The sequence below is a fragment of the Polyodon spathula genome, chromosome 6, assembly GCF_017654505.1.
Source record: "Polyodon spathula isolate WHYD16114869_AA chromosome 6, ASM1765450v1, whole genome shotgun sequence".
Taxonomy (NCBI): Eukaryota; Metazoa; Chordata; class Actinopteri; order Acipenseriformes; family Polyodontidae; genus Polyodon; species Polyodon spathula.
The window spans coordinates 51,293,452-51,319,114 of NC_054539.1; the positions used below are offsets into that span (position 1 = coordinate 51,293,452).

At 36.3% G+C, this 25,663-nt stretch overlaps 1 protein-coding gene and 1 pseudogene across 1 annotated transcript in view; one reads left to right on the plus strand and one right to left on the minus strand.

Annotated features, from left to right (window-relative positions):
* tbc1d32 (TBC1 domain family, member 32) overlaps positions 1-2,670 on the plus strand; it is a 72,861-nt gene extending 70,191 nt beyond the window's left edge. The window contains exon 34 of the mRNA XM_041253098.1: positions 2,112-2,670. Within this exon, the coding sequence (XP_041109032.1) occupies positions 2,112-2,231 (120 nt within the window). The 3' untranslated portion in view covers positions 2,232-2,670. The remainder of the gene's footprint in view (positions 1-2,111) is intronic.
* Positions 2,671-5,754: 3,084 nt separating this feature from the next.
* The window catches only part of LOC121317688, a 44,672-nt pseudogene continuing 24,763 nt past the window's right edge, over positions 5,755-25,663 (minus strand).

Here is a 25,663-nt window from a genome sequence, read left to right on the forward strand (position 1 = left end):
TTGAACAATTCTAGTACTAGTTGCCATATTTAATGTCACCAAACGTTTTTTTTTTTTTTCCAGTCACCAGTGGATGTACTTCTGGCTCTGAGCCATTAAAAAAGGCATAATAGTGCACTAGTTAAAATGTCATATTCGTCTAGGTTATACTTGACCTCTGACCCATATTTGACTCCTGATTTTCCCTTTCATAATGGTAAAGCTTAATTTCTAATATTCTTGAATAATTTATTTGGTTAAGTTTTTACATTATTATAACAAAAAATAAAATCAATCAATTTATTTTCAATTAATATTAATTTTATATAGCATCTTTCATAGTGGACCATCATCTCAAAGCACTTTATAAATGAGTATATCTTCCTCAAAAATCCTTTAAGCACTTACAGTTTTCACATGCTTTCTTGTTTGTTCATTTTTCTGAAAGTTTGTGAGACCTCCTGAACACTTAATGATCTGAAAATTGTATATGGCATCATAAACGAAAAAAGGCATACAACCCAACAAAACTCAATCTAACGAAAACCAATGTTTTAAACATTTTAAAGACCATATGTGATCAGTACTGAGTAGTACTAAATATGTTTTATTTTTGTTTGTTTTTTTTGTAAGGGTACAGACTCTATCGACTGTACATTTAATTAATAAACCATTTTCTCAAATTTAATAATGTAGCAGTGGTAAGAGGAACATACAGTAGCGTTAAAATGTAATTATTTCTACACTACATATTGTATTGCAGCAAACATAAAATCTACTGATAAACCATAAATTATAACTAACAAAACACATATTACACAATTATTTATTTTTTTGATTGGCTACAACCTGTCGGCGCAGCACAGACTATATAGGAGTACGTATATTTTTATCTGTATAAGAATAAGATATAAAAACTTGGTGCGACATTTTGTGTATTTCCTTACATTCATGTTCATAGACGTGGAATTGTCAGGGATGATCAAAACAAATGGTATCTGTATAAACTTTTTAAGTTAGTAACTTGCTAGCATTTACCTGTAGCATATGTGATGTGAAACACTGTTCAAGAAATGGTATAAGGGGGCATTTGTTAATATTTTGCTCCGTTTTCATGTCAGTTACAATGCTAGTTACTTGTGGTTACTGGTATTTATTAGCGGTTACCACAATAATTGTTTATGATCATGTTCCTATGTGAAACAGCCCAGAAAATACAATTTTTTTTTAATACTACTACTTATAATAATAAAAGCTCTGCTCTATCTGTGGCTTCAAATAAGTTTGTTTACGCATACATTTCCCCAAGGAGACAGCAAAGTGACACTAGTGGCATATTTTGAGCAATATTTTACAGAGGACTACTGAATACTACTTTTGTTTTGAGGAACTTGACAGAACAGAGATGTACTGTAGGTGACCTTGACAGCAGAAAAGGCGTCTGCTAAAAAAATGATTTTTTTCCCCAAGGAACAACAAACAACTTTAGAACAAACAGAATGTTATAGTTTAACTTTTTGATATTTAAGAAAAACAAACTTTTACTTTTCACTATTAAACTATCTTCAGTAGAAACATAATGTGGAGTAGTGTCTATAAGTATTGATAACTTGTACTCTACAAGTCTGTATCAAAAACAACATTCAAATATGTATTGCTATTATATTTGTCAAAGAAAAGCTATTATAATAGGTCTGGTTTATAGTTCTTTCATTGAATAAAAAGAATAGTACAACCTTCTAGGCATAGTATGGAAAAAATAGCCTACTCACATTTGTTTTGTTGGTTATGCAGCTATTCTGAGGTCTAAGTAAATGTTGATTTCATTTTTTTTTGTAGTTTAACATTGGTGCAGTCATCAGGGTGTATAGGTCAGAATGTTAGCAAGGTAGACAGGCCTTTTGTATTTTGTAGTTTTTATTTTTATTTTTTTACCTACACAAACAGGTAGTGACAAAACTGCAATTCTAGCATCGCTAGAGCTCTTGAGGGAAAAAAAAAAACATTATTGGTTTTGTATGATACATAAAGAATCAATAGTGTTTTCTTTGCAGTTTTCAATTGAAAAATGACTCATTTTAAAGTTAACTTTTGACATGAACAACTGTTTTTTTTCTTATTTATTTAACCAGGAAGAAGCAATCCCCGGTTTCCATGTGAGCAATTACTTGGAATACATGGAACGCTTGGAGCAAACTTACAGATCAATGGTGCTGACAGACATGAGAAATATCAACCTGAAAATTACATAGGATGAACGGATCAGATTCAGTACAGTATTTAAAATGACGATTGCTGCAAAAAAAAAAAAAAAAAAAAAGTAAATAAAACTTTTTAAAATGTAATTGTGTTGTATTTAGATTACAAAAAAAGTAAACTTGTAGGTACTGTGTCAGGAAAAATGCACTCCAGAATATTTAATTAATCAATTAAAGCCAAATCGGTCAATTAAAACCCCTAGTAAAGGTTGCCTGACAATTGGTTAGTAGAGTGTGGAAACTGGCAGATGTTAAGAAAGCTATTGTATTTGTCTCAGTATCAATTGAAGTGAATACTAATGTAAATATTAATAAAGAACTAATACATTATTATTTTTTCAGTTTTATGTTTACAATATGAAAATAACTAGAATGGTTTTGTTTTTTAAAGATGAGCTCATGAGGAGCTTACCTGGCACATGTATAGTGCTCAGATTGCTGGGTAATAAATCGGTGGCTTTTGTCCGATTTGACTGATACAACCTTGAGCACTGCATTAAAAGGTTTTTAAAATCTTCAATGGTTTGGCTTGATCATCAGGACCAGGTTAATTTGGAAAATCTTGGGTTGTTTGGGTTTTTTTTTCAGAATCATTTTTGATCCATATTTCAATTGTGTAATCCATATCCACTTTTAATATTTTTATTTTTTATTTATTTATTTTTTTAACACAATTGGTGTATGATGTTTGAAGTAAAGAGAATGTTGGGAAGTTCACTTTCAATTCGAAAATAGCCATCAACTAATGGTTATCGCCGTCAGGTGATAGGATTATGCTGAGCTTAATATAAAAGCTGCTGTGACAGGCTGGCGGGTGGATAGAGGCCCAGAGACAGACAGCAGTTCAAAAAAATAATACTTTTATTACAAAAACACAAAATAAAAGGGCACAAGGGCCAAAACAAAAGGGATTTAAACACAAATAGAAAGACACAAAAAGCAAAACTTACAAAAATAAAGGTTTCCAGGCTGGGCGATGCCTTCACTGGAAGAGAAAATTCACAAAACCAAAAACAACAACCACAAACACCAACTTGCTTCCTCAGCTCCCTCCTCTCCCTAATGGGAAGCTGAGGCCTCCTTTTATGTCAGGTGGCTGAGTACTGATTGATCGTTAATTACTCCAATCAACCCCAGCCACCTGAACACAATAAACCCAGGCAGGTAGGGGAATTTAACCCCATCCCTGCCAATTTATATAGGACAGAGCTCTGCTCTGCCACAGGTGCCTTTAGGCCTCATAGCTCTCACGTCACCGCCCTGCCCCTCGGATGCTGAATGACTATGCAAAGCGTAGGAAGCCCAGCCTTTTTTGCTTTCAGCTGCTGATCTGGATTGAGCATAATCTATTTGTTGTTCCTCAACACTCTGATTATTAAAAAATAAAAAATAAAATTCAGAGTTTGTACCCTCCGTTGCCTTAATTGTGCACGCATCTGGGAGTGGTTCAGAAGAGCAGACGTAGATCTCTTCGCCTCGCGGGAGCCTACCCACTGCCCTCTTTAGTTCTCGATGAGAGACCTCGACAGTCCCTTAGGAGTCTGGTTTTTAACCCTGGTGCAACTCCTGCACGGCCAGCAGTGGCAGATCCCCCTGTGGGTGGATCTCATCTCTCAGGCCCAGGGTGATCTGTGGCACCCGAACCCCCAGCTGATGCAGCTATGGGTCTGGCCCCTGAACGGGAACGCCTGTCAGCTCTAGGGCTATCATCGGCAGTTATTGCCACTATTCAGAGCGCGAGAGCTCCCTCTACCAGGTCGCAATACACGCATAAGTGGCAGTTGTTTCATGACTGGTTGCTGGCCCAGGGCCAGGACCCAGTTACCTGCCCCATGGCAGTTATCTTACAGTTTCTCCAGAGACTATTAGATGACAGTAGGTCCCCTTCCACATTGAAGGTGTACCTGGCAGCCATATCTGCTTGTCACACGCGCATAGATGGGTTATCGCCTGGAAACCATTTCCTGACATCCCAATTTCTTAAGGGTGCGAGGAGGCTGCGTCCCCCAAGACATCTAGCCTTCCCTCGTGGCGCCTTGATGTGGTGCTGGAAGCTCTTATAAAAGCCCCATTTGAGCCATTCCACATTGTGGATCTGAAGCTCATGTCCTTAAAGATTGCGCTTTTGCTAGCTATTGCTTCAGCAAAACGGGTGAGTGAGCTGCATGCACTTTCAGTGCACCCTTCTTGCACTCACTTTGCTGGAGATGGGTGTAGAGTCTCCATGCAACCAAACTTTGCATTTTTGCCGAAAGTAATATCCCCGTTCCACGTGAACCAATCTGTGGAGTTGATGGCATTCCATCCTCCTCCCTTCTCTGGAGGGCCAACGATTGCACATGCTCTGCCCGGTGCCGGCATTGAGGTGCTGTATTGACCGTACAAGGGGTGTCAGACACACTGAACAGTTATTTGTGTGCTATGGTTCTAGGACGCTGGGTCAGGCATTGTCTAAACAGCGCCTGTCCCATTGAATAGTGGACGCCATTGCTCTGGCTTATGAATCTACTGGCCATCCCCCTCTGGGGCAATTGAAGGCACATTCTACCAGGGGTAAGGCGACATCCTGTGCCCTCTTTTGGGGTGTCCCAGTGTCTGAAATATGTGCTGTGGCTAGCTGGGCCACGCCACACACTTTCATGAGGTTCTACAGACTGAATGTGCTGGATTCCTCTGCTCCACTCTTTGGAGCTTCGGTCTTGGACTCTATTACACCAGTGGAAGAGACCACTTAGTGTTAGTCTGGATTAGACTGCTGTACTCTTTAAGTATGCTCTCCAGCATTATCCATGTGGAGAAAATAGCCATCTGAAAGATAAAATAGCCATCAAGCAGCGAGGTCGCTTCAATAGCCCTTGCGGCCTGAAGTAAAAGAGACTGGGCTTCCTACGCTTTGCATAGTCATTCAGCACCCGAGGGGCGGGGAGCCTACGTCAGAGCTACGGAGGCCTAAAGGCAGCTTTTATATTAAGCTCAGCACAACCCTATCACCTGACTGCGATACCCATTAGTTGATGGCTATTTTCTCTTTCAGAGAACCGGGGTTGCATCTGCAACCTTACGTTATCTTTAATTAGCCATTAACATTACAAAACTGTATGTCTGGCATTTCATAGATGATTCTATGTATAATCTCTTTTCCTCTCTTGTGTGTATGTGATGGTTCTATTTGCCTGTACATTCAATAAATAGACCATGGTATTTATGTGGTTTGCATACAAACTTACAGTAGGCTATATGTACAATATATAGTACATGGATATTTACAAACAACTTAGAAATTAGAAGACAGTAATTTTGATGTACTACAAGAAAACTAAATAAAAAAAGATAACAAATATTAGCAATGTGGTATGCAAAACGTTATTACAGTATGTGTATTTACAAATTGTAGATTAAATATTTAATTATCAAGTATACATTGATATAAATTCATTTATTTATTTTAATACATTGCAATATATAAATTGCCCTCAACCTAGTCCCAGTGAACCAGATATTTCAAAATATCACAGAACGAAAGATCATAGAACAAACAAATTAAACAAAAATATAGTGTTGTAATAGAATCTATCTGGGAGTACTTCCAGCAGCAAGTTCTACTTTTTCTTGGCCATAGAGAGTCAAAGTGGCAACACTGCTTCCACCCAGTCATTGGGTTTTGAAATCATGCTTCTCCAAACTTCAGTTTCCTCATCTGCTGAATCCATCCAGTCCGCATTTCTCCCATAGCTTTTACCTGCAATACACAGGTAATTGATTGATTATTTTTAAGTAACATACTGTATATTCCAACCATTTCATGCCATTTCATTACGTATTAGTGCTGAGACAAATATCTGAATATCCAAACTACTTTTTTTTTTTTACATGTGTTCAAAGCCAAAAATAAAATGTCTGTCTGACAGAAATTACATCGATAGGAAAATGGAAATCACAAGGTGTTTTGTCTTGTGTGTCTTCTCTACGTTACAAGGAGTCGTGCAACAACTTTTATATTGGCAAGTGGAAAGATTTCAATCAGATATGTAGGATTTTTATTTAAAAAAAAAACAGATTAACAAAATGCTGTGGAATGTAAAATCTGCAAAAAGTCACTGAGTTGTCATAGTGGTACTACCAATTTGTGGGAACATGTGAAACTGCTGCATACTGTACTTTACAAAGAACCAGATAAAAGCCATAAGACAAAAATTCTAACACAATCCCACAAGGATGAAACAAGTAGCAAGGTAATCAACTTCCTTGTACAGTGAATGTACAAACCTTTCACCCAGCCATTGTGTTATCTTGAACCAGAGTACAAGGTGCCTTGTCGCAAGACATTGAAATGACTAAAAGGCAGCAAACAGATAGAGAAAATAAAAATAAAAGCATTATCTGAACAGGAAAACTTGGCTTTTTCTGTTACCTGGACAAGTTTAACAAATGAGTCACACATTACTTGCCAGTACATAGATGGTGAGTGGCACTTACAAACTAAACTTCTAGCTACAAAATTCACTGTAGAGACACACTGCTGTGAATCTACAACAACACCTAGAGCAGGGATGTCCAGCTTTTTCTTGGACATGAACCACTTTTAAATTTCAGACTAAGATTCAAGCCACAACAATTGATTTCACTGTGAGGCTTGTACCATGCCCATATTTAGCCATATTTAGAACATAAAATAATAACACACAGCAGGGTAGTTAGTTGCAATTATATATTTGTTGTAGTGCTCTAGTTTCATTTTGAAGGCACTTACTGATCCAATCATTTGTGTGGCAGTTTTCCCTTTACCTTGAAGTTCAAGATTAAGATTAGGCAACTGTAGTGTGCATCGGGTTAATATATATAGAAGGCAAAGGGTGGTCACACCAAATATGGATTTGATGTAGATTTTTCTTCTGTTCACTAACTTTGCATTTTGTTAACTGATAAATATAAACTATTAACATTAACTATTTTTGAAAGCATTCTTACTTTACAGCATTTTTTCACACCTGCCTAAAACTTTTGCACAGTACTGTATATGAATGAACTTTTAATGTTAGTATCTTAACTTATTTGACTGGTTAACCTCTCTTGATATTGAAACATATTTTTTACAACACAGCCTCATATGTATTTTCTATTTTGGTCATAGTCCTTTTGATATATTTGAAAACATTGAATAATGGAATGAAAGTAATACAAAAATGACTACAAAAGATTTAGAAGTGAGTAGTTTTTCGAGATTTATGACTATACTGTATTTACATGAATACAGTCATTTTTGTATTACTTTAGTATAAATACATGTTAATTTGGATTCATATGTTGTTTTTTTCTGACTTTATGTGAATGAAGAGACACACATTTGCCCGTTTTCCCATTGGAAATAGTGATATTTTGAAATATCACTGTCCTGGTCACAAAAGCAAAGTTTGTGGGGAATAATAGCCATTTTCTATACTTTTGAGGCATAAGCAATTAGGAAATAACACTTACTACCCAGGAACAAAAAAAAAAAAAAAAAAAAAAAAATTGTTACATGGTGTAATCTAACATTCTCTTTAGTCTAGATACATGTATGTCAGTCTAGTCTTATGTAAGTTTGCACACACCCCTATCCTTTCAGCACAAAATGCTTTAATTCAAGCTGACAGACCTGTAGTTTTCAGCTATACTAAGAACTATTGTGTAAAATATTAGAATTTGAAATTATGGAGCAAAATATGAATGTTAAAAGGCAGAAGTTTTTCCTAGCAGAAACACTGATTTTGTTAATTATACAACCTCTCTCTTTGACACTTCCTAGCCAAGTTGTGTAATTATCTAATCCATTTTAAATACCAGTGTACAATATGATTTAAACGACAAAGTGATCTTGAGATAATTAGTGCTAATAATATAATTTACATTAAACTGTGTCTTAGAATTCTGTTTTTAGTTAAAATCTCAGCCACCATAAAGGCTTTAAAATAAATCCTGTTCTCAGCTTTGGATAGCTATTACACTGTCTTCAACGCTTATTTTAACTTGGCACAGAGAATCTGTCGAGTGTTATTACAGTATATATGTTATATATTGAAGCCTATTTTAAACTTAAAACAACAGGTAATCCAGAGGGCTGTCCACTGTAACAACAGGTTGGGGTCACAGCAGGACAAAGTACACCACCATAATAAGAAATTGAACAATTATACCTGAAAAAACAAACTGAACATACCAGCTAATAATTCCTTATAGCAGGCCCTCCTACCTACCTGTCCCCAGGCTGAGCTGCACCCCTCTGAGGTACTGATTTGTGAAGGTGTTATGGTTCCAGATCGTCAGCTCACAACAGGCCTCTTTAAAGCCATCATACACCATAGTGTGGTTGTAAATGGGGTTCAGGCTTTTCTTGACCACCCTGGTCTTCTGCCTACCCTTCTTACTCGTATCAGGTAAAATGTAACTGCAAATGAAAAAATTATGGAATAAGGCAAATAAAAACAGGCAAGTCAATGTAACAGCCTTGCATATGGGCGAGCTCAATTATTTACTTTGATGCCAGGTAATTTCTACTGAACACACAAACAAATGCTCCCCAGTTACAAATGCTGCACTTTTCATATACATGAAACTTTATAACAATATACTGTACAGAGTTCAATACCGTGTCCCAAGGACCTTGGCTAGTTAAAAACATGCTAATAAAAGCACTTGTGTTTCTGGCATCGTCTCTTCTTTACATACTGGTATTTTTATTTAACAAACATTAAAGACATTAGAAGACACCAGCCAAGATAACAATGGTTGGTTATGGACCTCTGTGCTGGCTGTTAACCCCAAATTATGTAATTCCCATGTCTATTTCAATAGGTTAACTTCTACAGAACAGTGGCATAGTAAAAATACATCAAAGAGGTTGCACTAGTATTACACAGTTATTTAACTTGCTGCACTATGACTATGTAACACCTCTCAATCTGTCCATGTTATAAGTTTTCATTTAATGCAAATTTAGCACAAGTCCTTGGTGCTCAACCTGTTCCCTTCCACCTCTCCTATTGAAATGTTGTTCACAGCAGCAAAAACATAAATGGAACTGTACATATTTGTTACCTACATGAAGCAGCACCACATGGGCATTATGCTGTGTGCAGCATTTCATAAAATCTGCGCAGAAAGATCTTGTTCTTACCACTTTACAAATGAGTCAACACCACTGAGCTTTAGACCTTTCAGGTTTCTTGTTTCTTTCAGCCAAACAAGGAGTTCCCCTGAGGCTGGCTTGGCACCATCTGCGCAAACTACATTTTATAAATTAAAACTTCAAACACTTTGAACAGTTCTACAATCATCATTAAGTAACTCAAGAGCTTAAGCTTGTTTTTCAACCTAAAAAACCTTAAGATCATAGCAGCAATTCTGCTAAAAACAAAATTAAAATATCTCAGTATAGCTTTGATAATAGTACTCATAATACTAATCCAAATAATTTAAACAATTCAAATTCTATAAAGGTTCTTCTCTCACAATCATGTTTATTTTTTATTATATGTAATTGTTTAAGCGAGACCAGCAATAAGATTTTATCCAAGACGGGCATAGAAGAATCTATATTTTCTCTGGTGTACAACTGAGGAACAGAAATGCACCTCATGCAGAAACCCCTGCCTGATAGGAATTTTGAAAAATCGGGATTTGTACATACCGGCCATGCATTCTAATTACACTAATGAGAAACACACCACAGTTCTTATGCTATCAGCATCCCACAATTACCTATTGATCCAGTTGGCACATACTTCAGTGCTGCAGTTAATTGTCCTCTGTTGCTGGAGGCTTCTGTATCATCAGGTTTCTGAGACAATAAAACCTACACATTAGACATTAACTAATTGCAGCAACACAAATGATCATTACATTTCCTCTGTGCTTCAACAGCAATCAAGCAAGTTTATTATGGTACAGCAAAAAGAATGTTAGTGCCAACTATACTTCAAGAAATGTAAAAATATGGTCATTAAAATTCAACTGGTTGCCAACTTTGAAAAATTATAATATTTGTTACTGGATTGGTATTAAATTGAACATCTGCTACACTTATATTTTTTCTTTAAAACTGATCTTAATTGTAACTATGAAGAGACTGAAAGGTGTGAGGCAGAGTCTATCTCTGTGTCAGGCTTACCTTGGGCTGCAAATTGTACCAGCTCAGACCATTAAGTCTCTAATCCCAGGTCCGCAGGTCTATTTGAACTTCTCCAAGGAAAGCATTTCGACCCAGAGAGTCATTGTGCCACACTGAGAGATTCAGAGTCCTGGTCTGAAGTTCCACTTTTGTCATTTTGTACTGAAGCAGAATTAAAAAAGACTTGAATGTTTGCATGTTTAGTTTAAGGTGGATTTACTGTAGTTCAACTTCTTATTTTACTATTATCTTCTGAGTTATTATTTTTCAATGTTGCTGTCAAGAATTCACATTGTTTGTCTTCGAATCTGCAGATCACATGGCAACCAAAAGGTGACCGATTCCAGTCCTGGGGGGGGGGGCATTACTAATAGTTCAATACGTTATATTGTAATAATAATAATAGTTTTAATTTATTACAGTGCCTTTCACATCTAGGTGTCTCAAGGCTCTGAACAAAACAATCAAACAGCAATCAGTTAAAACAATTCTATAAATACATAAATAAAATACAATAAAATAGGTAAATAGAAAAATAAAATCGATCATACAAGTACAGTATATTATATATTACAGACTGCAGTAGAGAAAGAGTGTATAAGAAAATACAGCGGAAGGTAAGTGCGTCTTAAGGTTGCTTTTTTTTGTGGATTCTCTAATGAAAGTTGGTAGTGAGTTCCAAAAAAAAGGGCCACACAGCTAAAAATACACCCTTCGAGCGTAACACATTTTGGAAGCATGCATTTTAAAACTCCAGAGTTAGAGGATGTAAGCTGCCTCCCAGGGATGTAAGGGCTAAGAAGGTCCATTATATAAGTATACCCTGACCATAAAAAGCCTTGAAGGTCAACAGCAATATTAGATAGATTAGATAGGATGCCAGTGCATAAGCTTTAGGACCAGAGTAATGTGTTCTGTCCGCTGGGTACGGTAAGAACCATGGCTGCTGCATTTTGCACCATCTGCAATCGAGGCAAAGAGCGAGCAGGAAGATTAATAAAAAAAGCATTGCAATAATCCAACCGAGATGTAACAAATGCATGAACGAGAAATCTCAGCATCCCTAGGGGGCAGAAAACAACACACTGGTAATTTGGTAATAAAACCCTGTATTTATCACAGAAGAGATATGTTTTTCAAATAAAAGCTTTGAGTCAAGTTGAACACCTAAGCTGCGCACTAACAAAGAGGCATCTATAACGCAATCACCAAAATAGTATGAAAACCCAACAAAAGAGCAAAGCTGGGTATTTGATCCAGTAGCCAATAGTTCAGTTTTACTAGCATTTAATTTAAAAAAATTATTTGACCATCCAGGTTTGCATATCTGCCAAACAAGCAGATAGGTACTGTATCAGTGTTCAAATTTATTTTTAAATAGATCTGTGTCTCATCTGCATAAGAATGGGACTGGACCCCATGCTTTTGAATAATATCACCCAGTGGCAGCATATAAATATGAAAAAGAGAACCAAGGATGGAACCCCGTAGGACTCCATGAACAAGGCGAGTATTTGTAGAATTATGACCAGCATAGGACACGTATTGATAACGATCTGATAAATATCAAGAGCCACCCCCCTTACATTCACAAGATTTTTGAGACGCTTCAGCATAATTTGGTGGTCAACAGTATCAAAGGCAGTTGTAAGATCTAAAAGAACCAATAGTGAAAGAGACCATCAGCAGCATTCAGGAGATCATTCACAATCCTAACCATAGCAGTTTCCATGCTGTGCGCGATTCTAAAACCAGACTGACATTTTTCCAATATATTATTTTGTGAGAGTAATTGGTCAGCAACAACTCGTTCAAGCAATTTAGCCAAAAAAGGAAGATTTGATATTGGTCGAAAGTTACCCGCTACTGTCGGGTTAAGCAATGTTTTTTTTTTTAGAATTGGCTTAACAATGCCTTGTTTTAATACAATTGGGACAAAACCCTCAAAAAGTGACATGTTTTTGCTCAGCCAACTTCTCAGCCTTTTGATATGTTTAACATACCTTTGTCAAGGGAAAGTGTGTTTGAAAAAAAACATTGGAGGTTTTTTGAGGTTTTTTGATGCCATGGTAACCACACATTTATTTCTCTTTAAATCTAATGTCTTTGTGATGTCATTCATTATGTAGCTAATGATGTAACAATTTATATATAATAGCATTTAAAAAAAAAAAAAAAAAAAAAAAAACACAATAATAAAAAAAGCATTCAATGGATGTTTTATCTCTGTGGCAGGCTGGCGAGTGGATAGAGGCCCAGAGACAGACTGCAGTTCAAAAAAATAACTATTTTATTATAAATAAACACAAAATGAAAGGGCACAAGGGCCAAAACAAAGCAATTTAAACACAAAAAAGATAAAAAGCAAAACTTACAAAAATAACAGTTTCCAGGCTGGGCAATGCCTTCACTGGATTCAAACTTTCTAAACAACCCAAAAAAAAACCCCTGCTACCCCTGCTACCCCTGCTACCCCTGCTACCCCTGCTACCCCTGCTACCCCTGCTACCCCTGCTACCCCTGCTACCCCTGCTTCCTCAGCTCCCTCTCCCCCAAATGAGAAGCAGAGGCCTCCTTTTATATCAGGTGGCTGGGTGCTGATTGATCGTTAATCAACCTAATCAACTAATCAACCCCAGCCACCTGAACATAATAAACCCAGGCAGGTAGGGGAAGTTAACCCCATCTCTGCCAATTTAAAGGGCAGAGCTTTGCTCTGCCACAATCTCATTATTATATTAGGGTCCAAAAGGGACTGCCCTGTTATTTGTAGTTGAACCACTGTACTCTACTGTACTCTACTGTGCTTTGACACTGAATACAGAGAAATACAAAGATAATAATAATAATAATAATAATAATAATAATACTTGGGGCTTTCTGATAAATCACCTTATACACAAATGTAAACCAAAATGTTCTTGAATAAATGAAGGTAGTTGATATACTAATTGTAATGCTAAGTTTATTCTTAGTGTCACTTGTATTATTAAAATCACAAATATACGACAGTAAACATGGTGCTAGCATACCATTAGCGGTTCCTTATAGACAGGGTTCACAGTGTTTTTCTTTACTGAAGTCTTCCGCTTGCTAAATCAAGATTTTTCAGGGTACAAATAGATCTTCACATACCTGTATAGAAAAATAAATAAAAACAATTATTTCCATGATATTTAGTTGACTTATTATGATTACTCAATCTGAGAAAAATTATTACATTTCAGGGAATATTCATAAACTTGGAAATCTTTCATACAAACGATTTACTCAACAAAGCCCAAACCATAAATGAACTGTGAATAAACTAAAGAGCAAACCTCGTCTGCTTTTATTGATCCTGTTTGCATGATTGGCAGGAATGTTAACAGAACGAATGAGATGAAATTGTGTTAGTTGAAATGCCTCATTAATGTTTAAAGAATTACAGGATTCTTCAAAGTAATGAAACTTAAAATGGCCACAGAGTATATCTATAGCTACATGTTGTGAATAAATATGAAATCTGTTCAATAAACACATTTAAAAACACAATTAAAGGCTGCTTATAAAGAATGCATTGTCAACAATCTACAAAAAGGTAGGTATTAAGTTACATACAGCACCCCCAATAATGAATATAACTATATAGAATATAGCCTATTTACAATAATTCCTATTATTTTGAGAAATGCTAAAAGTCCAAGCATTTATTTTCACTTTAAATAAACCAAAAAGGCAAATGTTTAGAATAAATGCCTCAGTGACTGGTTTCTTCGAATTCATTATTCAGTGCTTGAAGATGTGGATTAATGTAATTTATTAACAGGTGAAATATTTCAGATAGGTATGTGTATGGCTTTCCAGTAATAAGGAAAAAAGAAGCTTCCGAACATAATATCTTAATTAGGGCTGTCAGTTAATCGCATTTAATTTCTGTGATTAACGTGTTAATTTTTGGAAAGAGAGTATTGTGAACAAGATGGCTTTGCTGGTGACGTCAGTCCAGCAAATGAATGCACTGCACACAGGCAATAGCGGGGCTATATATAACTAAGGCCCTGTGTAAATCTCGATTTCATGGACTGCGCGAAAATTGCAGTCCGTAATTTCAATATTCTTAAGAAATCAAAATACATTTCAGAAGTATTTGTATTTCATAGCAGCACCAGCAGGAGATTATGGGAGTTGGTAAAACGGTCTGGTTGATGTCAGTGGTCGACTGATGAGAAGCTCAGAATGGGTTACACATTGTATTTGTTTTTGCAAGGCCTAAATTCTGAACATGCATCTGACGTAGACCTGAAAGCTGTCCTTGCAAATACACTTTACCTACAGGCTGTTAATTACAACACCGTTTCACAAGCTAGTGTGAATGACTTTGGCGCTGATTTTGATGATGTCAAAATTCTGTGCACATTCCGTGAAATACGGTGCTTGAACCGTGACCCTGTCGTGAATTTAAAAAACAAAGTCAGAGGTTTCCACAGGGCCTTAACTATAACCAGCATGCCCGTTAACATTGCGGCTTTGTTTCATTTTAATAACCACATTTATTTTAAACCATATTATTTATGACTATCGTGGATATAACCATTACTACGTTAATGTTGTTTTAATTGTTTTATTTAGGCAATTTTAAGATATTAATAAAAGATAATTTTAAATTATTGTTATTATTTAAACATCAATAAAACATCAATTTCTGAGTAAAGGAAACACAGTAAGGTGACTAATAAACTGACTCCATAAATAAAAAACTATAACTAGAAATAAATAAATATACAACTATAAAGAGGGATCCACAAAGATAATAATAATAATAATAATAATAATAATAATAATAATAATAATAATAATAATAATAACACACTGAAATTAGATGGATGCAGTAACTGCGATTAAAACCAAGAATAACTAAGGTGATATTTTTTTTAATCTCAAGATTAATCACGATTAATGTTTTTAATCACTTGACAGCCCTAAACTTAGTAGATATCACACACAACAAGTCTACATTAAGCAACTCAGGAGCATCCCTTTAGTTAAAATCAATTTGCTTATCTTGCATTACAGGAAATTAGATTAAATACATGCATGTGGTTTACTTGTTTCAACAGTGCTTGCATACCAAATGTGGCTTTATACAGAAAAGGGACTAAAAACTGTATAATCATCAATGTTAGTGAAGAGTGAAGAGCATCAATGTCAAACTGTGGTTAGTTTCAGTCTACTAATTATCAAGGTATAATTAAGGGAAGTTGGTGCTCAGTCCTGTCATAACTTTGCCAAGCTCGAAATACACTAGATTTGCATTAAAAACAACTTGTCATCAATCCTGGATCTTAACTGTTACTTTCAACAATGGCACAACAACCTACAGTATAAAATGGAATGAGGCACTGCCAAAATGCGCTCCGCCGCTCATTAGCCATGCATTTTAAGACGTGTCATGCCTTAATTATATGCATGGACAAATTGTAGGTGGGGTTCATTTATACATTTAAGTCTGTGATATTAAAATTAGATTTATGAAGCGACAGAACAGCTCTAAAAGGGTCCACAAAAAACACCAATTTCAAATTGGACTTATTTGGGCACAAAGAAAAAGTCAGAAAGCAGCTGATATGAAAGAGCATTATGGCAGTCGTCATAACTAGGGGCCTAGAAAATATACAATATTTTTTTTATACAATGAAACAAAAAAATAATAATAATAATTCACAGTGTCGTGAAACCGTCATTTAATAAAATTTAAAAAAAGGAAGTTATATTCTACTGATGTAAGTTGCTTAAATTTGTTATCATTGATAGTTCAAGAACATCATTCAAAAACCAAGGCTGAAACACTGTAACATTTAGCTACTGAATCAACAGCTGACATTGTACATTGTAACTCGATTCGCTACTGAAACAATCTTTTAAAATGTAACAGACTTCTACTGGAAACAAGTCATTTAAAATGGTCTGTGTTGGCTGCAAAAATAAAAAAAAAAGTAACAAGCAGACAAAATATATTTTTTAAAAACAACCTCGAACCTTTAAAACTTATGTTGACACATTAATTAATCATGTAATTCCCATAGCCTATTTTGCTGCCTCTAATCCAAACATATTAAACACGGGAGAAATGTTAACTGCAAACCTGAAATTACAAAATCGAAGTTTTGTGTTTTTCTTTATACACACAGTACATTTCGAGTGGTATGTAGAAATGTAATTGTACAGTATGTGGAAATCACCAATCATGAAGATGGTATTTGTTTGACCCCGTTGCCTTAGTAACCAAATGCACAGCACTGATGCCGGTCCGTGTGCAGCTACACATATTCCATGAAACTTGTGATGTCGTGAATTTCCTGGGGCATTTATTACGATGGAATGCAGGCCCTAACTTTCCTGAACAACCCAGGAACAGAGGGAGAGTACTGAGAAGAAGAGAGAGTACGCAGGATCCACATTACCCTTTTTGATCTCCCTGAGGATGAAATTATAGCTCAATACCAGTGCTGTGTTATTTTGAGGTACGCGGCTAAAAAGTGGTACTCAGCGCACTTCCACTAAGAAAGCAGGGAAGTGCCCGTCTGAGTTATAAAGAGCAAACGCTCAGACTTTTAAGACCGTATGTTGGTTAAAACATCAATGACCTGTGTACACCAAATGCTACTAGAAATAATCTAAAAAATGAAAAGGTTGTATCGTAGGTCAACAGAGGCCTTCATATCTCAGACCAAGGGTTACTGCATTAACTGCTAATACAGGCACATTAAGAAGGGATTCAATGTCAAGATCACATCAAACACACTACTGCTTTACAGATGGTATGACTTTATCTCCCAAGTATTGTTTTACACAAAAAAAAACAAATACAAAATTATCCATTATGATGCCAGTGAAGATGCTTTGAATTTCAATTATATAAACACGCCGTTATCTTAATTGTATTGTATAGTTTCTCCGAGGCTCAGAGTTATTCTTGGGTTCACTGTTGAATTAAATTAATGCAGCTATCATGAAACACGCCAAGGCAAGCTCAAGGGTGCTGTATTAAAATTAATCACAACTCAGTAGTATAGATTAAATTATTTATATCTCAAACACTTGTAGTATGATCACTACAGTTGGTTTTCTTAAGGTGTCTTCCTGTTGCTGATGGCTTAATTAAAGTATGTGTACATTTACATTTTATTTTAATTGCTTCTGCTTTTGAAAGGATTGAAAGGGAAGGGGAAAAGTCGTTACAGAATCAATTAGGGTTAATGGTGCTTATCTTTGATAGAGGTCAGGTAAATCTATCAAAAATGACAAAAGTGGACAAAAACAAAGCATCGCAAAGGGCCATAATCTAAGGCAGTGTTCTGGATCCGGAAAGCTGGATACAGAACTGACATCATCATCACATTCTAGGTCATTATCCTGAAGATAAAAATAATTCAGAAAATGAATGCATCACAGAAACACATTCAAAAGCACTGATTCCATCAAGTTTATCTCCGTAATAGTGAATATACACTACAGCTACGTCTATACTAAATGTAAGCCCTCCATTGTCATGAAGGGGTGCAAATTCAAAGGGTTTTGAAAATGTGTTAAAGTGAGTGATTACTGTCCCTTTATTTGATGCTCTACACCCCCCAGCTTCACACTGTAAGCAAGGTTTACTGCATGTTTTTGATATTGTGACATCAACGACTGAAGCAAACAGCTATACTGCTGAGTTTTATTGCTGATGTGTTTCCAAGTGCTACAAAAACAAAAGCTGCATCTGTACATAACTTAGTGTCAACATAGTACCATTAGTCAAAGTGGACAAAAACAAACCATCCCAAAGGGCCATAATCTAAGGCAGTGTTCTTCACTAATTTTCAGAGGGGGGCCACTTTCCCCGATAAGACATCAGTGTGAGGGCCGCCACACCGCCTTTTTCACATTTGTGTATTGTATGGGGCCGCACGTCAGGGGCTGCCAGCGGCCCTTGCAATGAAGAACACTGATCTAAGGGAATGTTATATCAGACTGAGTGGTTTGTAAACATAAAGTTAAATGGTTGTGTGGAAAAGGTCATTGCTATGTCCAGAAGTTAAAAACAATGTGGCAGCGAAACAGTTAATGTTCAGTGGACACTACCAGTACAGACAAAATCATAGAATACTACCGTGTCCCAACTATAAAGACCCTATGTCAAAGCAGATGCTCTGTATCACTGATATGGCCAGTAGTTACAGTAAAACAAAGTGTCAGTGAATGGGTTATTTATTTTACAACACTAGTAATGTAACTTAAGTCAGAAAGAATACAGTTCAGTTCTACTATCTCCATAGAGCATAAAGGACAGTGTCATGTTCACCAGCACCCTACAAATAAGATGTCACTACCTCAGAAGGCATCTGAGATATTAGGCTTTGACACTGTGGTGGTAGGGTTAACTTTTACTAAGTGCAATAATACAGTTCAAGTCATTAGCTTTGATGGAATTACAGCCTTATTATGTACACTTTTGGTATACTCCCTCGCGGCATTTTGAACTTCTGTGGTAACAGCATACCTTTATAAAAACTAAATGTAAAACAATGTCAACGCATGCAGTAGGCAACAGCTGTTTAGTTTCATTGCTGTTCTGATTGAGCTGTAGCTGCTACTGCCAAAGTTTGGCTAGCAAGTTCAGTGTGGGTTCCTCCACTAATTTGTGTATTAATTACTGATGTGCCTGAAGCACACTATCACACACTTTAGGATGATGCCTGTTATCTGCTCAAATAGTGCAATAGCACCTGGAATGTGCCATCAGCCAGGCTCACACATATACTGGCTGTTCATGCATCAAATTACTAAACTGCTGTTAATCTGTGCACCTGCGTGACTTGAGCCTGTTTCAGCCACATGCCCTGGTACAGTTTGAAATTAACTCTGGTTTCAGGTGTAAATCCATTTCCTTCTCAAATTGTTTGATTTCAACATTTATTTTAAAATTTTAATATATTGTTTTATTGTTATTATTTTATTTTTGTATGTACAATATGGAAGAAACAAATTTGCACAATAGTTTCCTGAATCAAACAAATTCTAAATTATGTTGCATTGGGTTAGACTGCAGGCACAGAAGAATTCCCAGAATTTAGAACAAGAATCCAAATTAACCAAACAAACTTTAAAACAAAAAAACAAAAAACAAAAAAAAAGTTCTGATGATCTTAGTGCAAATACATACTACTACACCACACACATAAAAAAGTAATTACAATTCCTGAGGGAAAAACACAAACTACAGTATATTAGACAAAACCAAACTACTTTAAATGTCAATAGATTTCACGTAACACCCTTCACAATGTGTTGTGTTAATTCCAGGAGTTTTTGTTCACTAGCTATTTACAGTATGATCCTACTTTTTAACATAAAGCCTCATCCCGTTCCCATTTGCTCTCGGGTCTGTTCGCTGTTTCTTCACATTTGCAATCGCTAAGTCCTGACACTGCCCCACAAGTACAACCAGTTCTCTGTTCACATCGCTGTACAGCAGGGCGAACTCCACTGCTCCCTGGACACAGAGGTTGCCAAAATCCCCAGCATCACTGTACAGACTCATCCAACTACCTCCAAGCTGAAAAAACACAGAAACCGTTTTATAAATGCAACAAAAAATAGCTCTGGAATATGAATAAAATATAGTGTTTGACAACTTAATGTGAGCACAGGAGCGCTATTTCCAAATGTTGTACTTAAAGTGTACAAAACGCAGGGACATGTCACATTGTAAGCAAAAGCGTAATTACTTATATATCAAAGCTTAAAAACAGGCTTTATATGAAATTGAATAGGACCAAAAATGTTATATTCTCTGTATAATTTAGGACACACATAATGTTGAGATATCATTGGATATTAAATTCCACCCTGAAGTATTATTCAGAGAGTAAAATGGCCCTACAAGTACTTTGGGGACAACTGACATCAATTTTTGTAATTTACTTCTAAAAATTACCTGAATACAAAAAAACGTAATTTTATAAAAAAAATAAATAAATAAACAAATGTATTCCAAAAGTACATCATGTATACAATTATGTCATAAAATATATATATTTGCAGATTTAGTCTTTGCTCCCTCGAAAAACATTCAATATTTCAACACACCTAGACACACGCTTTACACCAATTACTCTTACCACACACACAGACACAGTCTGAGGAGTGGCTTACTTTCTGAGAAGAAATATCAGATCCAAAGCTGGATACAGAACTGACATCATCATCACATTCTAGGTCATTATCCTGAAGACAAAAAATAATTCAGAAAATGAATGCATCACAGACATACATTCAAAAACACTGATTCCATCAAGTTTATCTCTGTAGTAGTGACTATACACTACAGCTACGTCTATACTAAATGTAAGCCTTCCATTGTCATGAAGGGGTGCAAAGGGTTTTGAAAATGTGTTAAAGTGAGTGATTACTGTCCCTTTATTTGATGCTCTACACCTCCCAGATTCGCACTGTAAGCAAGGTTGACTGCATGTTTTTGATATTGTGAAATCAACGACTGAAGCAAATAGCTATACTGCTGAGTTTTATTGCTGATGTGTTTCCAAGTGCTACAAAAACAAAAATGTTAAATCAAAAGCTGCGTCTGTACATAACTTAGTGTCAACATAGTACCATTAGTCCAAAATGAAAGAGTCTTTCAGTGTGTATTTATCAAACCCTTTAAATTGCTTCAAGGAGATTTGTCAAAGCATCAGGGATATCTTTTGTCACTCTTCTGAACAGTTATGTACATTCTTGATGTGCGATAAGAAATATTAGCATAGACTTCCCCTTAATTATCATCAAATGTCACCCACTGGCACGGTACTTAGAAGTTTAGTGTAAACCTTTGTCAAAATAAAAGAAGGACAGGGTCAAGGATTTTTTCTTGCTCTGGAATAGCGCTATAATAACAGTGTTCTACCTCTATTTTCATTGTAAATGTAGACAATGACACCCCCATTGGGAAATCCTCACATTTATAAGGAAGGCATTTTGAAAGATGAGAAAACCATCTAAACATCGAAACCTAGAGGAGAACAACATGAAAAAGAGACATGTGATACACACACACACACACACACACACACACACACACACACACACACGCACGCAAATCATTTAACAAGAGGAGACCCACTTTCTGAAAGCACATTTGATACAAATGATTAATTTCCAATTACTAACAGCTAAAAGCTTGGATACTCATGCCTGCATCAGGGTGCGCTGGTCACAAAGTGCAGCTTCACCATTTTCCTAAAATAGATCCGAATCAATTGCAATTTGTATGCAAGCAAGAGCACCATGACCCACACTCATTACTTATGTGCATTGACACTGTTTTAATTTTGGCAACACATTGGACTGTAGGAGTTTTTGTTTATTATGGCTGCCAGCTTGTATTGTTCAGCTTAGTGTTATAGGTGTCTGGCATAAAGCATTGTAGTACAATGAATCAGGTAAACAAAAATAAATAAACCAGAAAAAAACATACCTCCAGAATTCCTGGAACTGAAGCAGAACATGTGATTTGTAAAGAGGCAAAACCTTCAGACAAAACATCTATTATAGCAGGCTGGCTCTGAGATTCTAGAAGATAAATAACATTCAAATGTTATGTCCTAAAATTCAGGTTGTAGAGTTTTTTGTGTTGTTGTGCATTGTACTATAATATGCAATACAATGACAATCTAACACAGAGGAGACTTGGTATAAAAAGACATCGGGCCAGAGAAATTCATGAAGACTACCGAACATCCACCACCCCTCAAGTGAAAGTAAAGCTGACTGACAAGAGAACTGTTTTTAAAATCTGAATTGGCTTAATTTCCTTAATAACAAAGAAAATTCTTGTCAACAACACTGTCATTTTGCCCTAATCCAGCCCTTGACTTCACAAGGAAATGTGTTTACAGTATGTCATTTTGTAATGTGTTTACAGCATGTCATTTTGTCAAGAGGTTTTTAATTCACCTATCAACGAGCAGGACCAGAACAACCCCAAACCTCAATTTATACCATTTTCATGTATTTGACCATTCAAAGGATTATAACTGTAAACTTACAAGTGCGTTGTATTTATTTGTATTTTTGGTAGGGGACCGGGGAAGGATCATCATCATTCTTTTTTCTTTTTTTTTTTTTTTTTTTTTGTGCTGTATGTATTGTGTGCACGGATGAATCTGGAGCTCTTTTCTACTCAGCACAATCAACACTACCCCATGCAAATTGATTACTTTAATCAAGTCTTAACTGAACACATAAAAAGCAACAGTCAATTAGCATCAAAGTAAAATAGATTCTCTGGTGGTTATAACAAATGTTAAATTTATTCAGCTTAGGGGGCAATTCAATCAAACTAAGTTCCCTGCAAATTAGTACTGAAACTTCCCAGTACTAACTTCCCCGAAGTTGATCAATGTTAACAATACTTAGGAGCTATGGGGAATTCAGCGAAGTTTAAAGTACTAAATATGTAAATTAGATGACGTTTGGGAGTGGAGGAGAATTGATGTGCACATTTTTCCTTCCAAATCACTTCCCCATTTGAATAAATTGAGATACACAATTGCTTTATAATATTCCCACACTCACCTGATCAGAAGCAATGAATATACTTTAAAGTTAACCCAATTAAGTAGGAAAGATGCTGAAACGTGTTGTGTTTCATATTTAAATTAAGAACTCAAGTCTAATGCGTTCAGGAAAAATAAACATTGAAAAGGAGCAAGCCTATTTATGGGTTTAAGAGTAAATAGATGGGTTCCGAAGGATATAGCATTACACGTCCCCACCACTGTTTAAATGACGTACCTGCAATGCCCACGCTACTGCACTGATAGTGTAAGGATTTAGATTTAGAGGACAGATCTCAAACCCCAGTGCACTAGAGCAGACATTTTGAAAAGAGCTTTGAAACAGACTTTAAAGTTAAAACTGTAAAAAGTTGTCAGGATGTTAACAATGAAAAGAAAAAATTACAGGTACATTATTTAAACAGTTGTAGCAACACGTGGGGACGCGTAACGTTGTATTTAAACCAGTAATTAAACATTGCCATAATTTGTTTTGTTTCCTGTTTCATTCTGCACAAATCTTTTTTTTTTTTAGTACATAGGCCACACAAAGAATGCCCTTGCCTATTGGTCCCTGCTGCAAATAAGAAATAAGATTAGTTGCTAATGCCCCAGATTCTGTGGACTGCAGTTACTATAACACTGTGCCACGATTATACTGGATCTTCTCCCTCTCTGTGTTGCTATACGAGCATTATTTATGTGTTTTTTTATATGATTAATTTTTTGCAGGCGTTCACTTCCTGTTATCAAGTTGTTTATAAAATATTGCTCTTGGGGGTGGAATATTCTAAAATGTTTAACCAGAAATCATATTGCCTTACCAGCAGAACTCCTTTGAAAGTGGTATAAATGAAATATGTATTTATAAATACAGCTAGTGTCTTTTCCTTTAAATAGACTGTGTAACTGCATATATATATAGCGAGAGAGAGAGAGAGAGAGAGAGAGAGAGAGAGAGAGAGAGAGAGAGAGAGAGAGAGAGAGATGGTGTAAATGTACTTAACTACATTAACCACATAAAAAAAAGCCATGATCAGGTTTTGAAAATAATTGTGTGCCTATCTGTGAGGGTTAGGCACAAGCAATCAGGCAAAAAGGCAGGAAATCAGAGCTGTTGAAATTGTGGTGCTACTGAGCATTTTTATTCAACAAAAAAAAAAGGAAAACCAATTACTTTTAAACAAATACTAACAATATACAGTCAAACTTGTCGCTGCTTTATGCAGAAACCCGCTGAAGCGCCTTATTAAGTCCCAGCCTCTACAAGACTGAACATGCAGGCTAGTTGCAGCCTTTATATAGCTGCACCATGAAGCCAAATTCAATAATTAATTGATCAGACCACCAGTCAAGGTCCACAGTTTCTCCATTCCACCCACATTCTCACATGGAATTTAAGCATTTAAAACAAGGCTCAAGATTAACCCTTTCCTGGGTCTAGTTAATATACACACATTTAACTGAAAATAATAGGAAACATCACAAAAAATAAACAAATATAAAAATAAATATAGCTGCAAGCAGCAAAGATCAGGGTCCATGCGGTAGATCATGTGTCCTAGGACTGTATTTTACATGTGGCATAGTAGCCCATTGGCCTCTACTAACCTGTGTAGCATACTGTACCATATGAGCACATATGAGTTCAGGTGTGTGTTCCATATATACAGTGGCTTGCAAAAGTATTCAGACCCCTGACCAATTCTCTCATATTACTGAATTACAAATGGTACATTGAAATTTCGTTCTGTTCAATATTTTATTTTAAATGAAACTCAAAAATCAATTAAACTCAAAATCAATTATTGTAAGGTGACATTGGTTTTATGTTGGGAAATATTTTTAAGAAAAATAAAAAACTGAAATATCTTGCTTGCATAAGTATTCAACCCCCACATATTAATATTTGGTAGAGCCACCTTTCACTGCAATAACAGCTTTAAGTCTTTTGGGGTAAGTATGTACCAGCTTTGCACACAGTGTCGGAGTGATTTTGACCCATTCTTCTTGGCAGATTTGCTCCAGGTTGTTCAGGTTGGTTGGACGACGCTTGTGGACCGCAATTTTCAAATAGTGCCACAGATTCTCAATGAGATTGAGATCAGGACTTTGACTGGGCCACTGTAGGACATTCACCTTTTTGTTCTTGAGCCATTCCAATGTTGCTCTGGCCTTGTGCTTGGGATCATTGTCCTGCTGAAAGGTGAATTTCCTCCCAAGCTTCAGTTTTTTAGCGAACTTAAGCAGATTATCTTGCAATATTTTCCTGTATTTTGCTCCATCCATTCTTCCTTCAATTGTAACAAGATGCCCAATCCTTGCTGATGAGAAGCATCCCCACAGCATGATGCTGCCACCACCATACTTCACTGTAGGGATGGTGCGTCTCGAGGTGTGGGCAGTGTTACGTTTGCACCACACATAGCGCTTTGAGTTTTGGCCAAAAAGCTCTATCTTGGTCTCATCTGACCACAAAACCTTTTCCCACATCGCAGCTGGGTCATGCTTTCTGGCAAACTCCAGACGTGCTTTCAGATGATACTTTTTGAGTAACAGCGGCTTCTTTCTTGCCCCCCTCCCATACAGGCCAGTGTTATGCAGAGCTCTTGATATGGTTGACTGGTGCACCATTACTCCACTCCCAGCCACTGAACTCTGTAGCTCCTTCAAAGTGATTGTTGGCCTCTCTGTGGCTT